Below are 20477 nucleotides of genomic sequence, written 5' to 3'. Positions count from 1 at the left end.
TCGCTCCAAGGCCACTGACACAGACACTGAGTGCCACAACACAGGGAGAAAGAGGGCTTGTCTTCATCAAGAGTTTGGGGACTAATTCACGTGCCTTCATTGAAACAAAACATCCCCATCTCTGTTTTAGAGGGCCTCTGTTTTATCAAAGAAAGTATGATGATTGGATAACCCAGGAGGGAAAACATTACCATTTTATGTCTTAAATAAGAACAAAGACAACAACAACAACAAACACTGTGCCCTTTAAAAGTGCAATCAGCTTGAGGCATGTTGAGGGCCATTTTAGTTCCAAAAACATCCTGTATGGATTTTAAAAGGTTCAAATCAAACAGCACAATGCTAAACCACAACTAAACATGTGAGATGCATTGGTTCCAGTGCTGGAGATGGAAATCAACTCTTTAGATCTTAGTGACAAATAAAACTTTCTATTTTCCCTACTTCTGACACTGCAGGATAATTGCACAGTTTGCCTTTAAGTGGAGCCCCAAAATAGTCTGCGTTCCCAGGCAAAAGGCTCTTTTATGAGGAGTGTTGTGTAGTGCGGGTGTGAAATTAGAGACGGGACACACTTACGGTACAGGCATCCGGTCTCTCCGTTGAGCTGTGACCATCCTGAGCAGCACTTGAACACTGTCTGATACTCCTGTCTGTACATCTGCCGGTAGGCAATATAATATGCAGTCCTACAGGCAAAAAATATATATGAAATCGAGGTCAAGGATGGTAGAAGTACAAAATACCATAAACAAATTTAAAGAGGAATGAATGTGTCAGGTGTGAACATTAAAAGAGAATGCTGGAAACTCAACTGAAACTCAACTGAAAACACCTGAAAACACACACCAGTGGCCACATACTGCACTCTTTATGACCCCTAATAGAAGCCTAGCCTGTCGTCAAAGCCATCCCCAGCTATGCCGTACAGTAAACACTCAAAGCCGGCTTAAGTGATGTGTTTGAAAGATGGCTTCATTCTCTCTCCAAGGGATCGATGATACTGACAAGCTGAACAAGTGGTATTTCCCCAACAGCTGTGCAGGGGCACTAATGTTTTTTTGCTGCCAATTAAAGAATGCTTTTAGGATAAAAAGATAGACTTGACAACCTAGAATAGAATCAGACACTTGAGGACAACTATCAGCAAAAAGGAGAGCTCCTAAAATACTTCCAGCCAAAAGCTTGCAATACCAGTGGCAAGACAACTGCAAGACCTGCTGGCTTTAAAGCCCAATTAGTTCAGCATTTGTTCGTCCCATCTGCAAAATGTCACCGCTCAGTCCTTATTTAATGTGGTTTGTTCAGAGCGCATGTAATTGTCCTGAGCTCTGATAGTTCTGAGGGTCTGGCTCTTTCCCTTTGATACATAAAGCGTCTGAGGGCTTTAATAACCTCCTCTCACCGAGAGGATCACTTTCCAACTAAGCCCATACAACGGCAGACAAGAGATTGGGTTTCTGTGTCAGTCAGTGAACAAAGGACTGTTTGGACAAAACATTTGATTACAATGGATCTCTGCCTTCCTGACCTCTTGTTCCAAAAATCATTTGGTAAAGCATTACGGAGAGAAACTGACCTCAAAAAATTACATAACAGGTAATATTATTTCTATGTAGGTACACTGTCTTGTCAGAAATTTGACCTTGACTTTAACCCTGTTACATCATTTCCCAAAATCCGTCTGGAAAAGAAAAAATGAACCAAACGCCAGAGGCAGCATTTGATTGACACATGAACACATGTCACTGGATGACACTGAGGTTATCGAGGACAAGAAAGAGTTGTTTTTAAAACATGTAGTCTTTTGTATGAGTGATTGTATGAGTGAACGGGAACCCTGAGTGTGCTGACTGATTAAGTGGGTGACAGCCTGTAAGGGACTGCTTTCACAACATGGTAACTGTCTTGAATTTCATCCCTACATCTTTCTCAGTCATAACTGTGAATAAATGGTCTGACAGACTGACCAAGCACAGATGTAATCATAAGACAGCCTGCTATGGTACTCGTCAGTTGATCAAGTAGATTAAACACTGAGTTAAGCTTTGCACAAGCTCAGCTGTGAGATGATAAATTGTATATTTCAGAAAAAGAGATGAGAGAAGACAAATAGATGAAAGAAGTTTCAAGGTTCACACACACGCACACACACACACACACACACACACACACACACATACAGTAAACACACACCTCCTTTCATAGCTCATACACCAGGGGTGTCCCATGCATCCCTGCTTCCATACTTTGACCATCCTGGTGAAGGTCTGCACACAAGGTTGAGTCTCATGCCTCAGGATTGTCTCTTGCTCCACACATACATTTGGCCTGCAGACAGAAAAGATGACATGATAACTTCACCAATAACACATAGGCTGTGGTATTTATTGCAAGGTAATATTGATTAATACAGAATATGATTAATCATTGACTTAATGTGGAAGTTTATGGACCTGTGTTGATGACCCAAATTAACAGAGGTCTTTTCAGTCTATAGCATACCACACACACACACACACACACACACACAGAGAGAGAGACGCACGCGCGCACACAAAGCTAGGGTTAGACTATTCAGCTATTCAAAATAAATTGAGGATTATCTATACTCACATGGACGGCTGGAGGTTCCCAAGAGCACTAGCTGCATGGATCCCAGTGATGAATATTAAAAGGCTAATAGCGCTATGTAGATTCATTTTAGAAATGTTGTAGCCTATTTAACACTATAAATGTGTTAAAAGTTCCGCATGAACTGTAATTTGTTTCAGTCGCATCCTTCTAATGAAAACTCTTTCACCGCAGTCTAAGCGGAGATGCGTGTTTTCTTTTTGCCACAGTTGTCACTTGTAACGCACTTAAAAAATAGTAGACGAATCCACCGCTGATTCAGCACGTGAGGAACATAGCTTGATGCACCGCGCACGCAAGTTGAAAACGGTCATTATGCCAATTGACATTTGCACAGAAAACCCCTCCTTTGATCCAGGGAGGAGCTGGAGCGCAGGTTGCTTTGGTTCCTATTTCATTTGGAAGCCAATGTCAAGATACCGCCCCTGGACTCATTTGAACGTATAATGGTTCTAACATCTGTCGATAAAGCAACAGCCTATACACTGCTTTGAAATTAGGCTACTTAGCCAGGCTATTTTTTTTTTTTTTATTGGAAGTAGCCTTAAACAATAAACCAAGCCTACCTGCAAACTATCTCCAATTACGCATTACTCTCCTTTGAGTTGCTATGACATATCACCTGAACACTCTTATTAAATTGAGCGTTTTATATCCATACCATATCCCTGTCTTTCACAGAAGTTTCACGAGGTGTAACTGTTTTGGTTTTGATGGGAATATGCGCTATGGCTCTGCTATAAACCAGAGCCGTAAACTATATCACATCGCCACCTAGTGGTTGTGATTCAGCCGAGCTACTCTAACTCAGCTCTCAAAACAGGTAGTCTGCATTACACAGATTAAATAAAAGTTGGGCAATGAAAGAACGTGTCAGTCCTTCTTCTGTAGGGCATAAATAAAATGAAACAGTACAACGTTACACAAGACTGTGGGAGATTGATTACAGGGGTCGGGCAGGATTATTATTTGTGATCTGGGTGGTGTGGATGTTGAAAAAGATCTCTGAAATAATGTAAGAAAGACTGCAAATAGATCTACGCAATGAGGTTCGGTGAAAATCATCCAACTTCATCATGCTTGCGGATGCTGAGTGGAGCTTTGGGTCATTCGCACGGGATTCTGGGAAATAAACCGAGACAGGCTGCAGCCTCGACTAGAGTTGCAACATGTCTTGGCTAAAATTTGGTTTTGCTATCTTTTTGTATCTATTCAAATGTACAGATGCTGTATTTGAAGACCAAGTGGGGAAGTTTGATTGGCAAGTATTCAGTATTTGATAAGAGACGTGAACATTGCATGACGTAGTAGTTTGAAATTGCAGAAGTAGACTAACAGAAGGTTACAATTTCATTGAAATTAGCTTGTCTAGCTAACTTAGCTAACAAGCTAGGTTGGCAGGGAAAGCCGGTAGATTGGGAAATTATACTTGCTAATGTAGTCATCATAGCAGAACATCGTGATAACACATGGTTCAGAAGGCATTTGGACATATTTATCTTGCGTAACTTGGCAGGTGTAATATTGTAGTTAGCTTATAGCTGTAGCAGCTATTAGCCAGCTAGCTGCCAATGTCAAAATTGTAGTCTTTCAGCTCGGGAGCTGTCGACATTGTAATCTCTTGACTCGACGTGTCTAATGATGTTGCCATTGAGTTATGATGTTGTTGGGAAAGTATATAATGTTTGGTCAATGTTGGGCATCGTCTGCTAATGATGATACCAGTTAAAGGTTACCAAACACTTTGAAAAGACTTAGTTATTGTACTTAACGTTAGCTAGGCAGCTAAACTGTAGGATGCCTTGCCCAATGTGTAATGCAACATTTGTGTCTACTTGTCAGATACATTGTTATCTGCAATTTTGACACACAGTGTCTCTAACGTACCTAACATTACCGTTTTACAGGAGACAGCAGTACGTGGGCAATGTGCGTTTCGCCTTCTTTGATACCCATTCTCAAGCATCCAAGAAGCTTTTGGTCGCAACGGAGAAGAATATATTTGCCTCATTGAATTCCAGGACTGGAGAATTATGTGAGTAGTCCCTTACGACTACCCTTGTTCCTATCATGTGGTCTCATATTTCGAAAATCTAAATTATATTATCAGTTGAGATCCGCTGGGTATATTAAGACAGTGATGTCAGCCAATCCGAGTGTCACCACCGCATACTTCGGGAGTTCACCCCATGTTCATAGAGATGGAGAAAGAACTGTTAGTGGTGTATGTATGCCAGTGCCACCAGAATAAAGTGTGGTGATTTTTTTTTTTTTGTTGTTGTTCACACAGTCTGGAGACATGTGGATAAAACAGGACCAGAGGGAAGCATTGACACTCTTCTTGTTCATGGGCAAGGTGAGTTTAAGCCCCACTAAGATCATCAAAGAGTCATCAAAGTATTAAAATAAGCCTGTTTGATAATATTACTTATACCCCTAGATGCTGTTGTTGTGGTCGGAAATGGACGTCTGCTTCGCTGCTGGGAGACCAATATTGGCGGTCTGAACTGGGAAATTGTGCTGGACACTGGAAGGTGGGGAAAATAAAAAAATAAAAACAGCCATTAATATTTGGCCTATTTAAGTGTTGATAGTGAAATGTTCCTGAAGATAAAGCGAATAATCTATGAACTTGAATGGTTTTAATTTATTTTTGCAGTTTTCAATCAGCAGCATTCATTGGTGTGCAAGACTTTGTCAAATATGTAGCTGTACTCAAGAAATCCGCTATTTCTGTCCACTACCTCTCCAATGGTCATCAGAAATGGGTGGAAAACCTTCCTGACAGGTATATTATGAGCTTGTGATTAGTGCTAAACATAACACAGTGTAAGGTCAGGAAATGATGGATTAATGAATGAGATTTTTAATTTACCTTTGCAGTGACACAGTGCAGTACCAAACTGTCTACTCAGGAGGTCAAGGAGAGGTCTTGGTTCTGGGACTGGTTCCTAATTCTCACATAGTCATCATTTCGTATAACATAGAGGATGGAGAAATTATGGAACAGGTAAACGTTTTCTGTGGTTGTATTTCCCTAAACTTAGGCAGACGATTAAATGGTATAGATGTTATCTATAGAGAGCACAGGATGCACATTTCAAATGTGATCTCTTGAAATTCTCAAGACTTCTCATACTAATATCATCACTAGACCTCTGTGGAAGCCCCATGGATGTCCAGTTTGGAGGAGAGCTGTGTGGTAGTTGGAGCAGGTATCCTGTTATGCATCGACCCCATCACCCTTTCCCTGTACACCCTGCCGCTGAACTCTGAAGAGAAGGCTGAGATGAACCAGATCCTATTACAGGTTTGTGATGTGTGTGTGTGTGTGTTTGCATACTTACCTGTGAAGTTCAGACTGTTTGCACTGTGTGGGTAGTCTCTAGGCTAATGATTGTCATCTTCCCCTGTAGTCTCTGGACCTGGAAGTGGCCCCTGGTTTCCAGCCTGTGCTCACCGCTACCCAGCCCCACCCGGCGAGGCCTCCCCTCACGGCCTTCTTCCTTCAGCTGGGCCCAGAACACCACATCCTGCTCCAGCTCAGTAACGGCATCATCGCCACCCTCAGGGACTTCAAACCTGTACGTTTGGCTCTTAAAACCGCTTCACAGGAGAGGGATTCATTTGAGCCTTCATTTGAGCATGGAATCAGTGTTTCCCAGAGAATTGAATTCCATTTGTGGTTATGATGCTAACCAGATTTAAGCACAATTTAGTACAACCTGGAAAATCATTGTGTGGTGGTCAATGTTAATATTGTGGTGGGCCGCCACAAATAAGTCAATGTATGGGAAACACATATATCTGAGTACTTTTTTGCTGATTTTTTTTTCTCTTTTCACAGTCAAGATTGGCTGCATTTGCCACTACTGGGGAGAAGACTGTAGCTGGAGTAATGACGCCCAAAAATGAAACTGTAAGTTGTGTGAAAGCCTCAGGTTGAGAACAATGATTTCATGGATTTTATATGTTTAGCTTGTCAATCGACCCATTGGTCCTTATTGGTTCATAAGTTGTCAGTGATCACCATCATTAACTCCAATAGGCTTGCAGCATCAACCTTTTCACCGTCGACACGGGCCGAAGGTTATTAGACACCACTGTCATCTACCACTTGGACCCAAATGGCGGGAAGCCAAATAAAGTGAGTAGGGGAAGTCAAGTCAAGTCATTTTATTTGCAGTTATGGCTGCTTTGTGTATTCTACTCAATTGTACACTGGATATTGTTACAGACATGTTAGACAAACGGCACACCTCTGAAAGACCAGACTTTTAAAAGCTTTTTTTTTTATTTTTTTTAATTAAAGCAGTTTAACTTTTAAACAGAAACTGAGCTGATGAGTCCTGTGTTTGTTTCTCTCTCAGCTGCACATTCAGGCCTTCTTGAAAAAAGATGACTCTGTGGGCTACAGAGCCATGGTGCAGACCGAGGACTTTGCTCTAACCTTCCTACAACAGCCAGGTGGGCAGTTTCACATGAAGTAGTAGCGTGGTTCAGAGTTTACTAGTTTGTTTTATTGATTGTTTTTTTTTGCTAAATGTCTCAGACGTGGAACTCATCTCATGCTTGTCTGTGCAGGTCGAGTGGTCTGGTCACGGGAGGAGGCACTAGCTGATGTGGTTACCATGGAAATGGTTGATTTGCCTCTGACGGGAACCCAAGCTGAGCTGGAGGGAGAGTTTGGAAAGAAAGCGGGTAAAGTGATTTATAGGTGTCCCCTTAGAACGTGTAGAGACATATAGACCTTATTGGTAAGTTACAGTGATTTGATCTGTGGAGATGGTATTGTGTTGCTTAAAATCCTACCCATGTTATACAAACAAGTCTAATTGTACACTAAACTTTACTTCACCTATCTCAAAACAGTGTTAACAGTCAAACCCTAATATTGTTAGCCTTAAGAGCTTGTTATGTCTTGCCAACTGACTTTTGATTGTCTGCCATTACTTCAGTAAACCTATGTGAATTCACTGGCACCATATCCTAAGTCTTCATGTAAAGGATGTTGTCCATGTGCTTTGTATGACTGGTCTGAGCTTTCCTGTTTGTCTGAAGTTCTTACCGCAACTTCCTGTGATCTGTGCTGGGCTCGTTCCTCTCTGTCTTCCTGTTGCTTATGTTTCATGTTTATTTTCTTTGCCTTTTCTAACTGCTGCATTTTGGATCCAGCAATTCAAGGTAAAGTGACAAGCTTCCTTCTAATTTCTAAATCCTGTATGTTTCTTTTTTTCCTTGTTTTTCATTTCAAGCTGTGGGTGCTCCGAGCTGTGTGTGTGTGTCTGTGCAGTGTTTAAAGTTGCTGTAACATGTATGGATGTTTTTGAAAACCGAGAATATCAGTGTCTGATATTTCAACGAATACTGTGTATATATATATATATAGATATAGATATATAGAGAGCATTGTTAAGTAGGACTGTTCCATTGTACTTTTCTATTATACTAAAATTGTCAGGCATATTGATATATAGTTAAAAGATAGTGTTGCTTTTGTGTATGGCAGAGAACTTATTTTCTTCCTCTGTGCTGTCTGTAGATGGGCTGTTTGCCATGGTGCTGAAGCGCCTGTCCTCCCAGCTCATCCTGCTGCAGGCGTGGATCGGTCACCTGTGGAAGCTTTTCTACGATGCCCGCAAGCCTCGCAGCCAGGTCAAAAACGAGGTCACCTTTGAGACGCTGTCCCGGGACGAGTTCAATCTGCAGAAGATGATGGTGATGGTGACCGCTTCTGGAAAGGTACGTTTCAGCTGCTTGACAGGTAATGCCCTCACAGTTGTTCATCAGACGTTGAAATGAAACTCGCTGTAAAATCCACACACAAATAGACCATCATGGTCCTTACTGTATGTTCATGTATTTGGTAATCACCAGTATGGCTGGTCGGCTTCCATTTATAACATAAAGTCAATTACCTTCTACAGCTCTTTGGCATCGACAGCAAATCTGGGAGCATCCTGTGGAAGCACTACCTTGAGAACATCCAGCCGAACTCGGCCTTTAAACTGATGGTGCAAAGGACCACCGCTCACTTCCCTCACCCACCTCAATGCACTCTGCTGGTGAAGGATAAGGTATTGAATTGAATTTACTGTTGAATAAAGTTAAAGTGTTAATATGTCTCAGCACTTTATGCTACAGCCCAATACTTTTAAATACTTACATATTTTATGGTTGGTTTTAATAGGAGACTGGTCTGGCATCGCTACATGTGTTCAACCCCATTTTTGGGAAGAAGAGTCAGATTACCTTGCCTACTTTGCCACGTCCAGTACTTCAGTCTTTGCTGTTGCCATTGATGGATCAGGACTATGGCAAAATCCTACTACTCATTGATGACCAGTACAAGGTGAGTTCAGTGGCCATGGGACCAGTACCTAAGCTAGTTGAATGTGACACAAAAAAACAACAAGACCTGTTGGCTTTGATTCCTAAACATAAAAACTTAAACATTATATACAGTATGTCTTGATTTTTCTAAAAGATGTCCTCAAAATTACCGAGTCTATAGAACTATGGAGACTATAGGAAGCATTGTGACCTGACTCTGATACATTTATCTCTATAAATCTTCATCTATCCTCCTGGCAGGTCACAGCCTTCCCCTCCAATAAGAATGTGCTGCAGCAGCTTCAGGAGTCTGCCTCCTCAATATATTTTTACCTGGTGGACACCAGCCAGGGAAGGCTGTCTGGCTTCCGCCTCCGCAAGGTGAGCATCCATCTCTGATGGAACTGATTGGTCTAGACTGTAGAGCATGCCAAAAGCATTCTTTTTTTTTTTTTGTGTGACCTTGTGTGATCTTCTGCGACTTTGTGTCCATGCTAGGATCTGTCCACTGAATTGATCTGGGAGGTGGTACTCTCCCCAGAGGTCCAGAAGATTGTGGCCGTGAAAGGCAAGCGGCCCAATGAGCACGTCCACTCCCAGGGTCGCGTAATGGGAGACCGCAGTGTGCTTTACAAGGTGAGCGTTTCAATCATTAATCAACAATCAACCTACCTTCTTCCTCTACTCTACTATGAACTTTGTATTTACTTTTGATCTATTAGTCTGTTAAGTAGATTAAAACATTAATTACAACCAGGGTAGGAATTTCACGATGGCCATGGCCGTCGTTGCCCCTTGCGTTGGCCGTCGTTGCCGCTTACGTTGGCCGTGATGCCCCTTTGAAAATCAAAGGTTTACAGCCACTGTGGCCTTGGTGCCCCCTTCTTTCAATATTCTGCATTGCGTCCGTCTTTAGCTATTTTTATTTAGCCTATGGCCTGTCAAAATAATCTTAGCATTTACAGCGCAAATTAATTCAGTCTTAAGCAGTGGAGAAAATGACAGCGCAAGAAAGAAAATGCGTCCAAATTCACCCATTCTTCTCAGTTGAAATACTTGTGATCGCTAAGTAGCCTACTCATCACACAGACACATGTATCACACTCATAAAAAAGCTTTTTCTCAGCTTTTAAATTATGTTAGCCTCTAACTGCTGTGGTGAACGGTTTGCGAGAAAGGTAAATAATATAATTATATTTAATCATAACTTAGGCTACACGAGGTTCTGCGCCCATCTCCCTACCCATTCATCTCGGTGGAATTCTTCACGAACTCTTCGTTCAACACACAACAAACCATTACCGAACACAAAGGTGTAAAGCAATCCCCTGTACAGTTAGCCGTTCCAGAGTATTCCGGTTTTAAATTTGCAGCAAGGTCTACATTCATGTCTCCAACTTTGGTCTTTAGGTTTCAAAATGTGTTGAAATTGTTCTACATGATTTTATAACAGGCCATATACAAAATAAAGGTTACAAATACCGCCTAGATATCGGTAAATATTAAAATCAGAGGATATACAGCTGACTAAGAGTTTGTGAAAGGAGCCTTAATGATCACAAAATGCTAAGCATGCATCTAGGCTATTTGAGTTTCTTAAAGCTGAGCTGTGCTTAAATTGTTCGATACATGATTTCATAACAGGACAAATATAAAATAAATGTTAACTATAGCCTATATATCTGTAAATATTAGATCAGATGATTTACAGTTCTATGTAATATGTCATGTTTCATGTTTTTGTAATGTTTCATACAGTGATGCAGGTCTACTGCTGTGATGGGCTAAATACAACTTTGATCATTTTTATAGCCTATAGCCTATAGCTTTGGTGCCCTGACATGTGGCCTTTGTGCAGCCCACCAAATATGACCCACTTAAGGCCAAGTGGCCTTGCACCTAAAGTGGTGAAATTCCTACTTTTTGTCCTAATGCTTTTATTTATTTAAGTATAAGTATATATACTTTTTTGATCCCGTGAGGGAAATTTGGTCTCTGCATTTAACCCAATCGGTGAATTAGTGAAATACAAACAGCACACAGTGAACACACAGTGAGGTGAAGCACACACTAATCCCGGCGCAGTGAGCTGCCTGCTTCAACGGCGGCGCTCGGGGAGCAGTGAGGGGTTAGGTGCCTTGCTCAAGGGCACTTCAGCCGCGGCCCACTGGTCGGGGCTCGAACCGGCAACCCTCTGGTTACAAGTCCAGAGTGCTAACCAGTGGGCCACGGCTGAGAACTGGGTGGGCCACGGCTGCCCCCCCCAAAAAAAATGTACTATCATGTACAGTGTTTTGCTTCAGTTTATGTAAAACACATTGACTTGCCTCTGTGTTTGAAATTATCTTTATTAATAAACTTGCCTTGCCTTGCCTACTATACCTGCCATACTTTAATCCAAACCAACATAACAACCTCAGATAGTGTATATACAATGTTGTCTAAAAAGCTTGTTCTCTCACCCTCTCCTCCCCTCAGTATCTGAACCCTAACCTCCTTGCGGTGGTGACCGAGAGCACGGACCCCCACCAGGAGCGCAGCTTTGTGGGGATCTTCCTGATCGACGGCGTGACTGGACGCATCATCCATGAGGCTGTGCAGAGGAAGGCTCGAGGACCCGTCCACTTTGTGCACTCTGAGAACTGGGTGGTGGTGAGCAATACTTAACTATCATTCACTGCTCTGCTGCTACTCGAGTCGAGTCGGCTTTTTATTGTCAATTTCTTTACATGCACTGGTCATACAAAGAATTGAAATTTCGTTTCTTACTTTCCCATGCAGACATAGACATACTTTAAATACAGACATAGACATACTATAGACATAGCCATAGACAATAAACATTAAATTAAAGTGCAAGACTGAAATATAGAACATGTATGTATCAAAATAGAAATATAGGACATATATATATAAAAAAAAAAATAGAGGTAGTTGTGTTGTATATTTATATAGTCTTAACAGTTACATGAAGTTTAAACTTGTGCTTGTGTGACCTGTATATTTACATTGATATTCAGTATGCAGTAATTTCAAGTATATCAGGCTTGATGTGAAGCAGCAACACGTTAGGCTGCGCAGTCACAGTGCAGTTCCACAGGGCGGTGTTGGGGGGGGTTAGGGTAGACAGGACCTAGTTTCCTGGGTTCCTGGCTGGCTGGTGGGTGGGGGGGGGCTGTCAGTGATGGGAGAGTGGGTAGAGTGTTCAGCATCCTGATTGCTTGGTGGATGAAGCTACTTGCCAGTCTGGTGGTGCGGGAGCGGAGGCTCCTGTACCGCTTTCCAGAGGGCAGGAGGCTGAACAGTTCGTGTGCAGGGTGGGTTGTATCCTTGACAATCATTAGTGCTTTGCGGGTGAGGCGGGTGGTGTAAATGTCCTGCAGGGAGGGGAGTGGTGCTCCAATGATCCTCTTAGCTGTGTTAACAGTGCGCTGGAGGGTCTTCCTGTTCTGATCTGTGCAGCTTCCGCCCCACACTGTGATGCTGCTGGAGACGATGCTCTCTGGTCCCTCTGTAGAATGTAGTCATGACGGGAGGCGTGGCACTTGCCTTCTTCAATTTGCGCAAGAAGTAGAGGCGCTGCTGGGCTTTCTTCGCCAGTGATGCTGTGTTGGTGGTCCAGGAGAGGTCGTCGCTGATGTGCACCCCCAGAAATTTTGTGCTGCTCACTCTCTCCACAGCATCTCCGTCAATGGACAGTGGTGGCAGTTGTTTGTGGCCTCTCTGAAAGTTGACAACAATCTCCTTGGTCTTGCTGACATCTTGCACCATTTAGCCAGCAGGTCTACTTCTTCTCTGTAGTGAGCCTCATCGCCCTTAGTGATGAGGCCCACCAGTGTTGTGTCGTCCGCAAACTTCACCAGATGGTTGGAGCTGTGTGTGGTTGTACAGTCATGTGTTAGCAGTGTGAAGAGCAGGGGGCTGAGCACACACCCTTGAGGGGCCCCCGTGCTCAGGGTCAGAGTGCTTGAGGTGTTGTCCCCGACACGTACTGCTTGTGGTCTCTGCAACAGGAAGTCCAGCAGCCAGTTGCAGAGGGAGGTACTGAATCCTAGCTTGTCCAGTTTGCTGATGAGTTGTTGTGGTATTATGGTATTGAATGCTGAACTGAAGTCTATGAACAGCATTCTCACATATGAGTCTTTATTGTCTAAGTGGGTGAGGGCTGGATGGAGGGCAGAGCAGATTGCATCCTCCGTGGATCGTTTGGCTCGGTATGCAAACTGGAAGGGGTCCAGGGTGGGGGGTAGGGTGGCTTTGATGTGTGACATGACTAGCCGTTCGAAGCACTTCATGATTATGGGCGTGAGTGCTACAGGACGGTAGTCATTGAAGCATGATGGTGATGATTTCTTTGGCACGGGTATGATGGTGGCAGTTTTGAAAAGTGATGGGATGACTGCTTGCTCCAGAGAGGTGTTGAAAATGTCTGTAAAAACATCCTTCAGCTCTTCTGCACAGTCCTTCAGCACTCGTCCTGGTATGTTGTCTGGGCCTGCTGCTTTGCGTGGGTTAATGGTGGCTAGTGTCCTCTTCACGCTGGCAGAGGACAGGTACAGGGGTTGGTCGTGGGGGGGAGGTGGGGTTTTCTGTGGGTGAGTGTCATTTTGTGCTTCAAAACGGGCGAAAAAACTGTTCAGGTCATTTAGCAGAGAGGTGTTGTTCTCACAGCTCCGTGGCGCAGGCTTGTAGTCAGTGATGGCCTGTATGCCCTGCCATAGGCTCTGTGCATCTCTGCTGTCTTTGAAGTGTGTTGTTATTTTGTCTGTGTAATCCTTTTTTGCCTTCCTGATGCCCTGGGACAGGTTAGCCCTCACTGTTCTTAGGCCAGCTACATCTCCAGCTCTGAAGGCTTTGTCTCTGTGTCTCTGTGTATAAACTGAAATTCTATGTAGACATTAATTTAGAATGAGTAAGATGTATTTGCTTTGCATTGTTCAGAGCCTTTTTTATTTCTGCTCATTATTCTCCCTTTCATTTTCTCTCTCTCTCTCTCTCTTTCTTTCTCTCTCTCCGGTACTCCCACCTTCCTGCAGTATGAGTACTGGAACCTAAAAGCCCGTAGGATTGAGTTCTCTGTCCTGGAGCTGTTTGAGGGAACCGAGCTGTACAACAGTACCGTGTTCAGTTCCCTCGATCGGCCTCACCCTCCTCAGGTGTTGCAGCAGTCCTACATCTTCCCCTCCCCCATTAGTACCCTGGAGGCCACACTCACCGAGAAGGGCATCACAAGCAGACACCTGCTGGGTAAGCTCAGCCTTAGGAAACAGAACTAGGAGCATAGCATGGCTATTTTACGTTTGTTGTTAGACATTTTGTTGTTGTTATTTTGTTGTTTGTTGATAGTGTTCTCTTCAGGGGTGCGTTTCCCAAAATCATAGTTGCTAACCTCTTAGCAACTTAGTTGGTTGGCAATGGAAAATTGCATTGCAACCAACAAAGTGGCTAACTTAGTTAGCAACTATGGTTTTGGGAAACGCGCACCAGGTTAATCATCATGGGCCTAATGTTTGGGCCGTTTGTCTGTAATGTTAGTCATCACAGGCGTAGTCATTGCTATGCATCAGGAGCTAGCTGTCATCATGTCCGTTGCTTATAATTGGCTATGTTTATGTGTTTGGTTAGTGGGGCTTCCATCAGGGGCTATCCTGTCCTTACCAAAGATGTTCCTGGACCCAAGGAGACCAGAGCAGGTTTCTGACCAGAGCAGGTGAGTCAAAATGCCCCTCACTGCATAAAGGCAAGGCAAGTAAGGTCAATTGAGATGAAGGTATAATTTAACCTTGCCTAAACTTTAGTTTTTGTTATAAAAATAAAATAAAAACTTTGAGTGTGGAAATAAAATGTTCAAACAGTACTGTTGTATGGTTTTCAGGGAGGAGAATCTGATTCCTTATGCACCAGAACTGCCCATTCGAACTGAGTGGTTTGTCAACTACAACCAGACTGTATCAAGAGTGAGGGGAATATACACTGCCCCTTCTGGTCTAGAGTCTACATGTCTGGTGAGACTATACATTCTATGTAACCTTTTCTTACTAAATATATAATTTAAAGACTATTCAAAATCTTTGTCTAGGTACCTGAATTTGATGTTCTTTTTTCCTCTCAACAGGTGGTGGCGTATGGTTTGGACATTTACCAGACGCGTGTGTACCCCTCTAAACAGTTTGATGTGCTGAAGGATGACTATGACTATGTACTGATCAGCAGTGTGCTGCTTGGACTCTTCTTTGCCACCATGATCAGCAAAAGACTTGCTGAGGTGAAACTGCTGAATCGTGCATGGCGATAAGGCTGCCCACCCTCCCTGGACACTGCTACCAGGCAACCAACCGCCCCCTGTCCTGTCTTTAATGTGGCCAATGCCAGGGGACCACCAGAAGCCTGTCTTACTCTGCAAGAAGAATTATGTCTTGATAATGATGGCAAACAGAGCTGCCTTGAGGAGGTGCCTGCCTGCGTTTGGAAGAATAAATGTGTTCGAGGAAACCAATTTTACACTTCATGTCAGTCGATGGTTCATTAATGTTTTTTTTCACCTCATTCACTTTGCCTACATTTATCTTACATTTGTGTGTCTTGTGCCTTTCAAGGTACACTATTCTGTGGGGTACGATTGTGAAATTCTCTGCAGAAATGGAGTTGCGTATTTGAATGAGTGAAATGAGAATAACATTTAGCATAAAAACAAATTGTACAAATATGATAAACATGAAGAAGGGGATGTTGCTAAGTTACATTCACAATGCAGTTGAAGTTTCTCTCCAGATTCTGAGACGTAGAACTGAGTGCTGAAACAATTTTCCTGTGTATCGTCTTTTTCTTTTTGTACACAATGGCTATTTTGTCCATTGTATTCTTATGTGGAGCTGGAGACACATTCAGGGGTAAGCATAAACCTGTTGGGAAAGCCATTTTGAATTAGTATTTATGTTTTTTTGTTTGTTTTTTTTTTCATTTGTTTTGATTGCAAGATGTTGATTTGTTGTCATTTTTTAAGGATGTGAAATTAGCTAAAGTAATTAGTTCTGACCATTTGGTCTGATGCACTGGATGTTTTTGTCTGTCTTAAAAAGTTTTAATTTGAATAGTCAAGCTTTCTCCTCTGAAACATCTTTGTGTGTAAATAGTATTTATGATGCTTTTAAGACTTCCTTAAAGGTACAAAAATGGGACACACATAAGATGATCAGCAGTGATCACTTTGTGCGTTTGATTAATTTATAATCTTGCTAATGCTTTCGAAATAAGTTGTTATATAAAATCGCTAAGGAAAAAGCCTTTTATAAATTCAATTACTTTGGAGTAAAAAAATAGGTGTATGTCTGTGTTTTCCATAACTTGACACTAAATTATTCTGAACCTCTTGCAAATCATAATTTGTTGCTGAAGCTGAAGCTAAAATAAAGTTAGATTTTAACCTGAACTGTTTATTAATGGTTGTTTTTTTATGTTAAGAAGTTTAGCAAATGTTTCATTTCCGTTGATAAAGCTGTTCAATACTGCCTAACAGACATTTCCTCTAGTTTACCAAGTATGGTCATGAATTACTGGAACACTTTCTTGGTTGAATCAAAGGAATCAGTATAAACTTAAAACATGAATGTTATTGCATTTCCTAGAAAATATGAACTCTAAAAGGCTTACCAGACCCATACATCATCTGACATGGGATTTATATATAAAAATGTCATGTCAATGCATTCCAGATCAGTCAAATAGATGTTTAATGCTTGTCTTGGTAAATGCTTGGTCATGTCTTATCCATTGTAAGGAGGGACAAACCATTACGGGTTTATATTTTAAACCATCGCCACAAAAAAAAGTAATTAAATGATTACACCATCTGTTATACACAAAAATAGCAGCCTGTGTACCCTTCTTGAACTGTTCGGACCCAACACATCATTCTTTTACACGTCTAAAGCTGGCTGGAGGGAGCTCAACAAGTCTAAAGTGTGCAAGCAAGACCACTAAAAACTGCAAAAGGTTTCTTCTACCAGCTGAACTATTTAAACATACTTAAAAAAACACCATGTAAATATGCCAGAATTAGTAACTATTTTTCATCTGCAGTCCCTAGGCAGGTGACATAGGACAAAACATATAGATAGCCAGCAGTCATACAGCACTCACACACTGTAAAATTAAACACATAATGGTGACAACAGACAAACAAAACAAAACAGAAATACATGAAGTCAAGGAGGGCATAAGAGTGACATATAAAGTACATTGACAGAGTAAACAAACAAAACTAAACAAATACATGAAGACAAGGACATTATTCATCCACCTCTATTACCTTCTGTATTGAAATTTGGGACCTTCCTAATTGTAACAAATTGTGTCCTTGTATTAGGCGTGGCACCTTGATAAAGCTCAGTCAGCATAGCTCAGATTAACACTATGTTGTCATCAAATCTTCTGAAATTGGTAGTGTGTATTTGTAATGGCAGGTCACTGAATGTAGGCTACATCACTCTGGTTGAATAAACAAGTTGCATTGTTAATATGTATTGCTGTTCCAACTTTTTGTATTTTCTATCAGACAAAGTATTCTATTGTTTCATTACATGTACTTATATCTTTGCTGTTAAATGTTTTCACTACGGCACACTCTTCCATAACATCTGACTGCATCACTATTTGCATCACAGTGTCAGTTCCCCATTTGGAATCTGAATTCTGTCATCTCACAATTGTATTTCCATCTACTGTCAAGAGTGTTTTTCTTGTTTTATTTCTCATGGGATGAAAACAATACATTTTATCTATATATCTATCTATCTATCTATCTGTAACCTAATAGCATATCTGATGTGAATTTGAGTGATGCTCTTGGTGCATTATTTGAGTGGTGCACTTGAGATGGAATAAATAATTGAACTGAGAAACACAGGGGAACTTTAGTGGAAAGGGATTAGAATACATCATCATTAAACGTCATTTGTTATTTCATTTTTTTTAATGTAAAAATTAATTTAATGACGACACTTCCTGTTATTTAGCGTGTAGTGATTAACCTCATTTCCTCCCGTGGATTTTCTAATAGAGAATCTCAAGATGGCGTCGAGTGGAGGAGATGGAGAACCTGAGTGGACCGCCGCTGTACGACCGCTTTTATCAGCGTCGTACACGGCTTTTGAAACGAAAGAGCTACCTCAGCTTATAGGATCCATCATTAACAGGTCAGATATCGCCATGTCTTTCTATTAATTAAGCGTGGTGTTAAAGGAAACGTAGAGAATTTTGTCTGTGAGTTAACTAGCTATGCTAGTTAGCAATTCGATAGCTTTGGGCTATCATTTTGCTAGCCTGTCTATAGCGAACCAACTAGCACGGTTGCTACAAGAGAATCTGCTTCATCATCAGGCCGAAATTAGGATGGTGCAATAGTGTACTGAGTCTATGATGCACACTTAAGCTATGAACTGCTTATCGCTACTAACAAGTAGTGTACATTCACTTGTTGGTTGCTGTCAAATCAAGAACGATTACCAAATCAGTAACTAACTAGCTAGCAGACCATCAAAATAGCTAACATGTAAATAGCTAGCTAACATTACCGAGAGCTATCAGCTAGCTAGCCATTCTAGCAATCTGGTTGGGAGTGACAAGAAATGGTGCAAGGAGGGGTTGTTGGTATGTCAGTTTCCAGTTCATGAAAACGAAAGCATCTGTTTACATCCCAGGTGTTGAACTTGTTATTGCTTCTTACCAAACTGGCATGGCAGACTGAACTAAGCATATATCATGCGTCACCCGAGGAGTTTTCCCTACCTTGTTGGCACTGAAGGTGTGACAGTCCGTGAAGTTATGAACGGCAACGAGCGTCGTCTCTTGTTGTTTGCTTAGCTCGTCTACAGATGTTTTGAAACATTTGCGCTTCCAGTGAGTTTACAGTTGATCTCTATGGTGTTAGTGGTGTTGCCAACAGCAATTTTTTAAACTAACCAGCCGTGGCAACTCGACATGTAAGCATACCTAAGCAGCAGATGGACCAATCAGTGCCAACAGGACGTAACTGAAGTGAAACTTGCAGACTATGAAGAGCATTTGAACGCCTAAGACTAGGTTATATTCTGAACAATATTAGGCTATCCCCTCTTGCAAACTGACTTTCTAAAGGAATAGTTATCATGCAATTGCATGGTAACTATTCCTTTATGGTTTTTCAAACACTGCACAGAATATGATTTTCTGATTTGTTTGTTTCCCAGTAGCACCGTTTAAATGGGCTAAATGTTAAATTGGTTTTCATTTATTTCTTGCAGTGAATCAGAGATTCTACACCATGACAAACAGTATGAGCCATTCTACTCATCATTTGTGGCCCTCTCTGCACATTACATCACCACAGTATGTGGACAAAGTATGTATCCTATTCTCTTTTATGTTGTGTTTGTGATTGTGATGCTCATCCTGTGTTGTTCATGTCAGGAAATATCTTGCTTTGTCATTGAAAAGTAGACTGACTTGGTTATTGTAAATTGATTATTTTTAGTATTGTATGGCCTATATGTAGCTGGAAGTACTGCCAAAATGTGAAAGGACCTTTATACATGTTGTCTGCTAAACTATGAATTTATATTCCCCACAACAACATGTGAATATTGAAGTAATATGAAATTGTATCAAATTTATTCTGTTTAAATGCAATGTGTCATTTATTAATTATCGTTTTTGCCTCCAGTCCCTAGAATTCAGTTGCTGTCGGTAGCAGCCGCCTGTAAAGTATTGATTGAGTTTTCTCTACTGCGGCTGGAAAACCCAGATGAAGCATGTGCAGTTTCACAGGTGCGAGACTCTTTCCTGCAATCTTACCCATTTGGTAGTGCCAAATGACATTGATTCAGTACTGAACATAAATAAAGTCCAATACAGTTATAACTTATGTTATATGCTGTGTGTAACTGGTTTTTTCTCTGTGTCTTTGTCCCTGCAGAAGCACCTAATCTTGTTAATAAAGGGCCTCTGCACAGGCTGCAGTCGACTGGATCGTACGGAGATCATCACCTTCACCGCTATGATGAAGTCTGCCAAACTCCCCCAGACCGTGAAGACGCTCTCAGATGGTGAGTGTGTGGGCCTATGTTCCCAAGCTGACCTGGCCCTGCTGGTGCCTCTGCACTCTGAATGCCTGCCCAAACTCTTAACATTCAAAGGCTGATTGCTGTTATTACCTTGAGATCTTTATTCAAGCGTCTGGCATTTAACTGTGATCAGACCAAGTTTGGGAATCTGTGCTTTTGTATTCCTGTTAGATAAGTACCAGCCTCACTTCTGCTTCCGTGACAGACTCTAGAGTTACCTGCCAGTTAATGACATACTGGAGCATGTCTTATTTGCGGTCGGTGCACAGAGTTCCGTCACAGAGGAATATGGCACTGTGGTCTCATGTGATTGCGTGACCTGATTTAATAAATGGCTGTTCCACTTGTTCTCTGTCATTAGTATTTTCCACAATCACAGTTTGACAGGGGTGAGGGATTTTAGTTTGATTT

General features: G+C 41.7%; 3 protein-coding genes across 4 annotated transcripts in view; 2 read left to right on the top strand and 1 right to left on the bottom strand.

The window, feature by feature from the left end:
* The window catches only part of megf6a (multiple EGF-like-domains 6a), a 96625-nt gene extending 93923 nt beyond the window's left edge, over nt 1-2702 (bottom strand). The window contains exons 1-3 of the mRNA XM_042097357.1: nt 2617-2702; nt 2197-2331; nt 580-689 (exon numbers count right to left, since the gene is read on the bottom strand). Of these exons, the coding sequence (XP_041953291.1) occupies nt 580-689; nt 2197-2331; nt 2617-2702 (331 nt within the window). The remainder of the gene's footprint in view (nt 1-579; nt 690-2196; nt 2332-2616) is intronic.
* A 1037-nt stretch (nt 2703-3739) lies between these two features.
* emc1 (ER membrane protein complex subunit 1) lies at nt 3740-16396 on the top strand. Of its 2 annotated transcripts, XM_042097360.1 has the most exons (23): nt 3740-3895; nt 4542-4669; nt 4925-4990; nt 5075-5168; nt 5294-5422; nt 5518-5644; nt 5789-5944; nt 6051-6218; nt 6482-6553; nt 6683-6781; nt 7005-7101; nt 7219-7335; nt 7810-7818; nt 8177-8376; nt 8562-8711; nt 8825-8986; nt 9229-9348; nt 9466-9603; nt 11446-11619; nt 14004-14214; nt 14593-14677; nt 14843-14972; nt 15083-16396. In XM_042097360.1, the coding sequence occupies exons 1-23, from the start codon at nt 3804-3806 to the stop codon at nt 15260-15262; spliced, it is 2904 nt and encodes a 967-aa protein (XP_041953294.1). In that variant the 5' UTR covers nt 3740-3803; the 3' UTR covers nt 15263-16396. The 2 variants fall into 2 exon arrangements, with proteins under 2 accessions (XP_041953294.1, XP_041953295.1); XM_042097361.1 differs by lacking the exon at nt 7810-7818.
* Nucleotides 16397-18017: 1621 nt separating this feature from the next.
* The window catches only part of ubr4 (ubiquitin protein ligase E3 component n-recognin 4), a 62809-nt gene continuing 60349 nt past the window's right edge, over nt 18018-20477 (top strand). The window contains 4 exon segments of the mRNA XM_042097405.1: nt 18018-18161; nt 19248-19345; nt 19667-19770; nt 19919-20048. Coding sequence (XP_041953339.1) covers nt 18037-18161; nt 19248-19345; nt 19667-19770; nt 19919-20048 — 457 coding nt within the window. The 5' untranslated portion in view covers nt 18018-18036.

Source organism: Alosa sapidissima, chromosome 7 (assembly GCF_018492685.1).
Source record: "Alosa sapidissima isolate fAloSap1 chromosome 7, fAloSap1.pri, whole genome shotgun sequence".
Lineage (NCBI taxonomy): Eukaryota > Metazoa > Chordata > Actinopteri > Clupeiformes > Clupeidae > Alosa > Alosa sapidissima.
Note: the sequence above shows the minus strand (reverse complement) of the source record. Positions and strands in the feature narration are given on the sequence as shown.

Coding starts and splice junctions, on each gene's coding strand:
- emc1 (XM_042097360.1), top strand. CDS start 3,804: ATGTCTTGGCTAAAATTTGGTTTTGCTATCTTTTTGTATCTATTCAAA. Junction 5,169..5,293: donor ATTGTGCTGGACACTGGAAG/GTGGGGAAAATA, acceptor TTATTTTTGCAG/TTTTCAATCAGCAGCATTCA. Junction 7,102..7,218: donor AACCTTCCTACAACAGCCAG/GTGGGCAGTTTC, acceptor TTGTCTGTGCAG/GTCGAGTGGTCTGGTCACGG.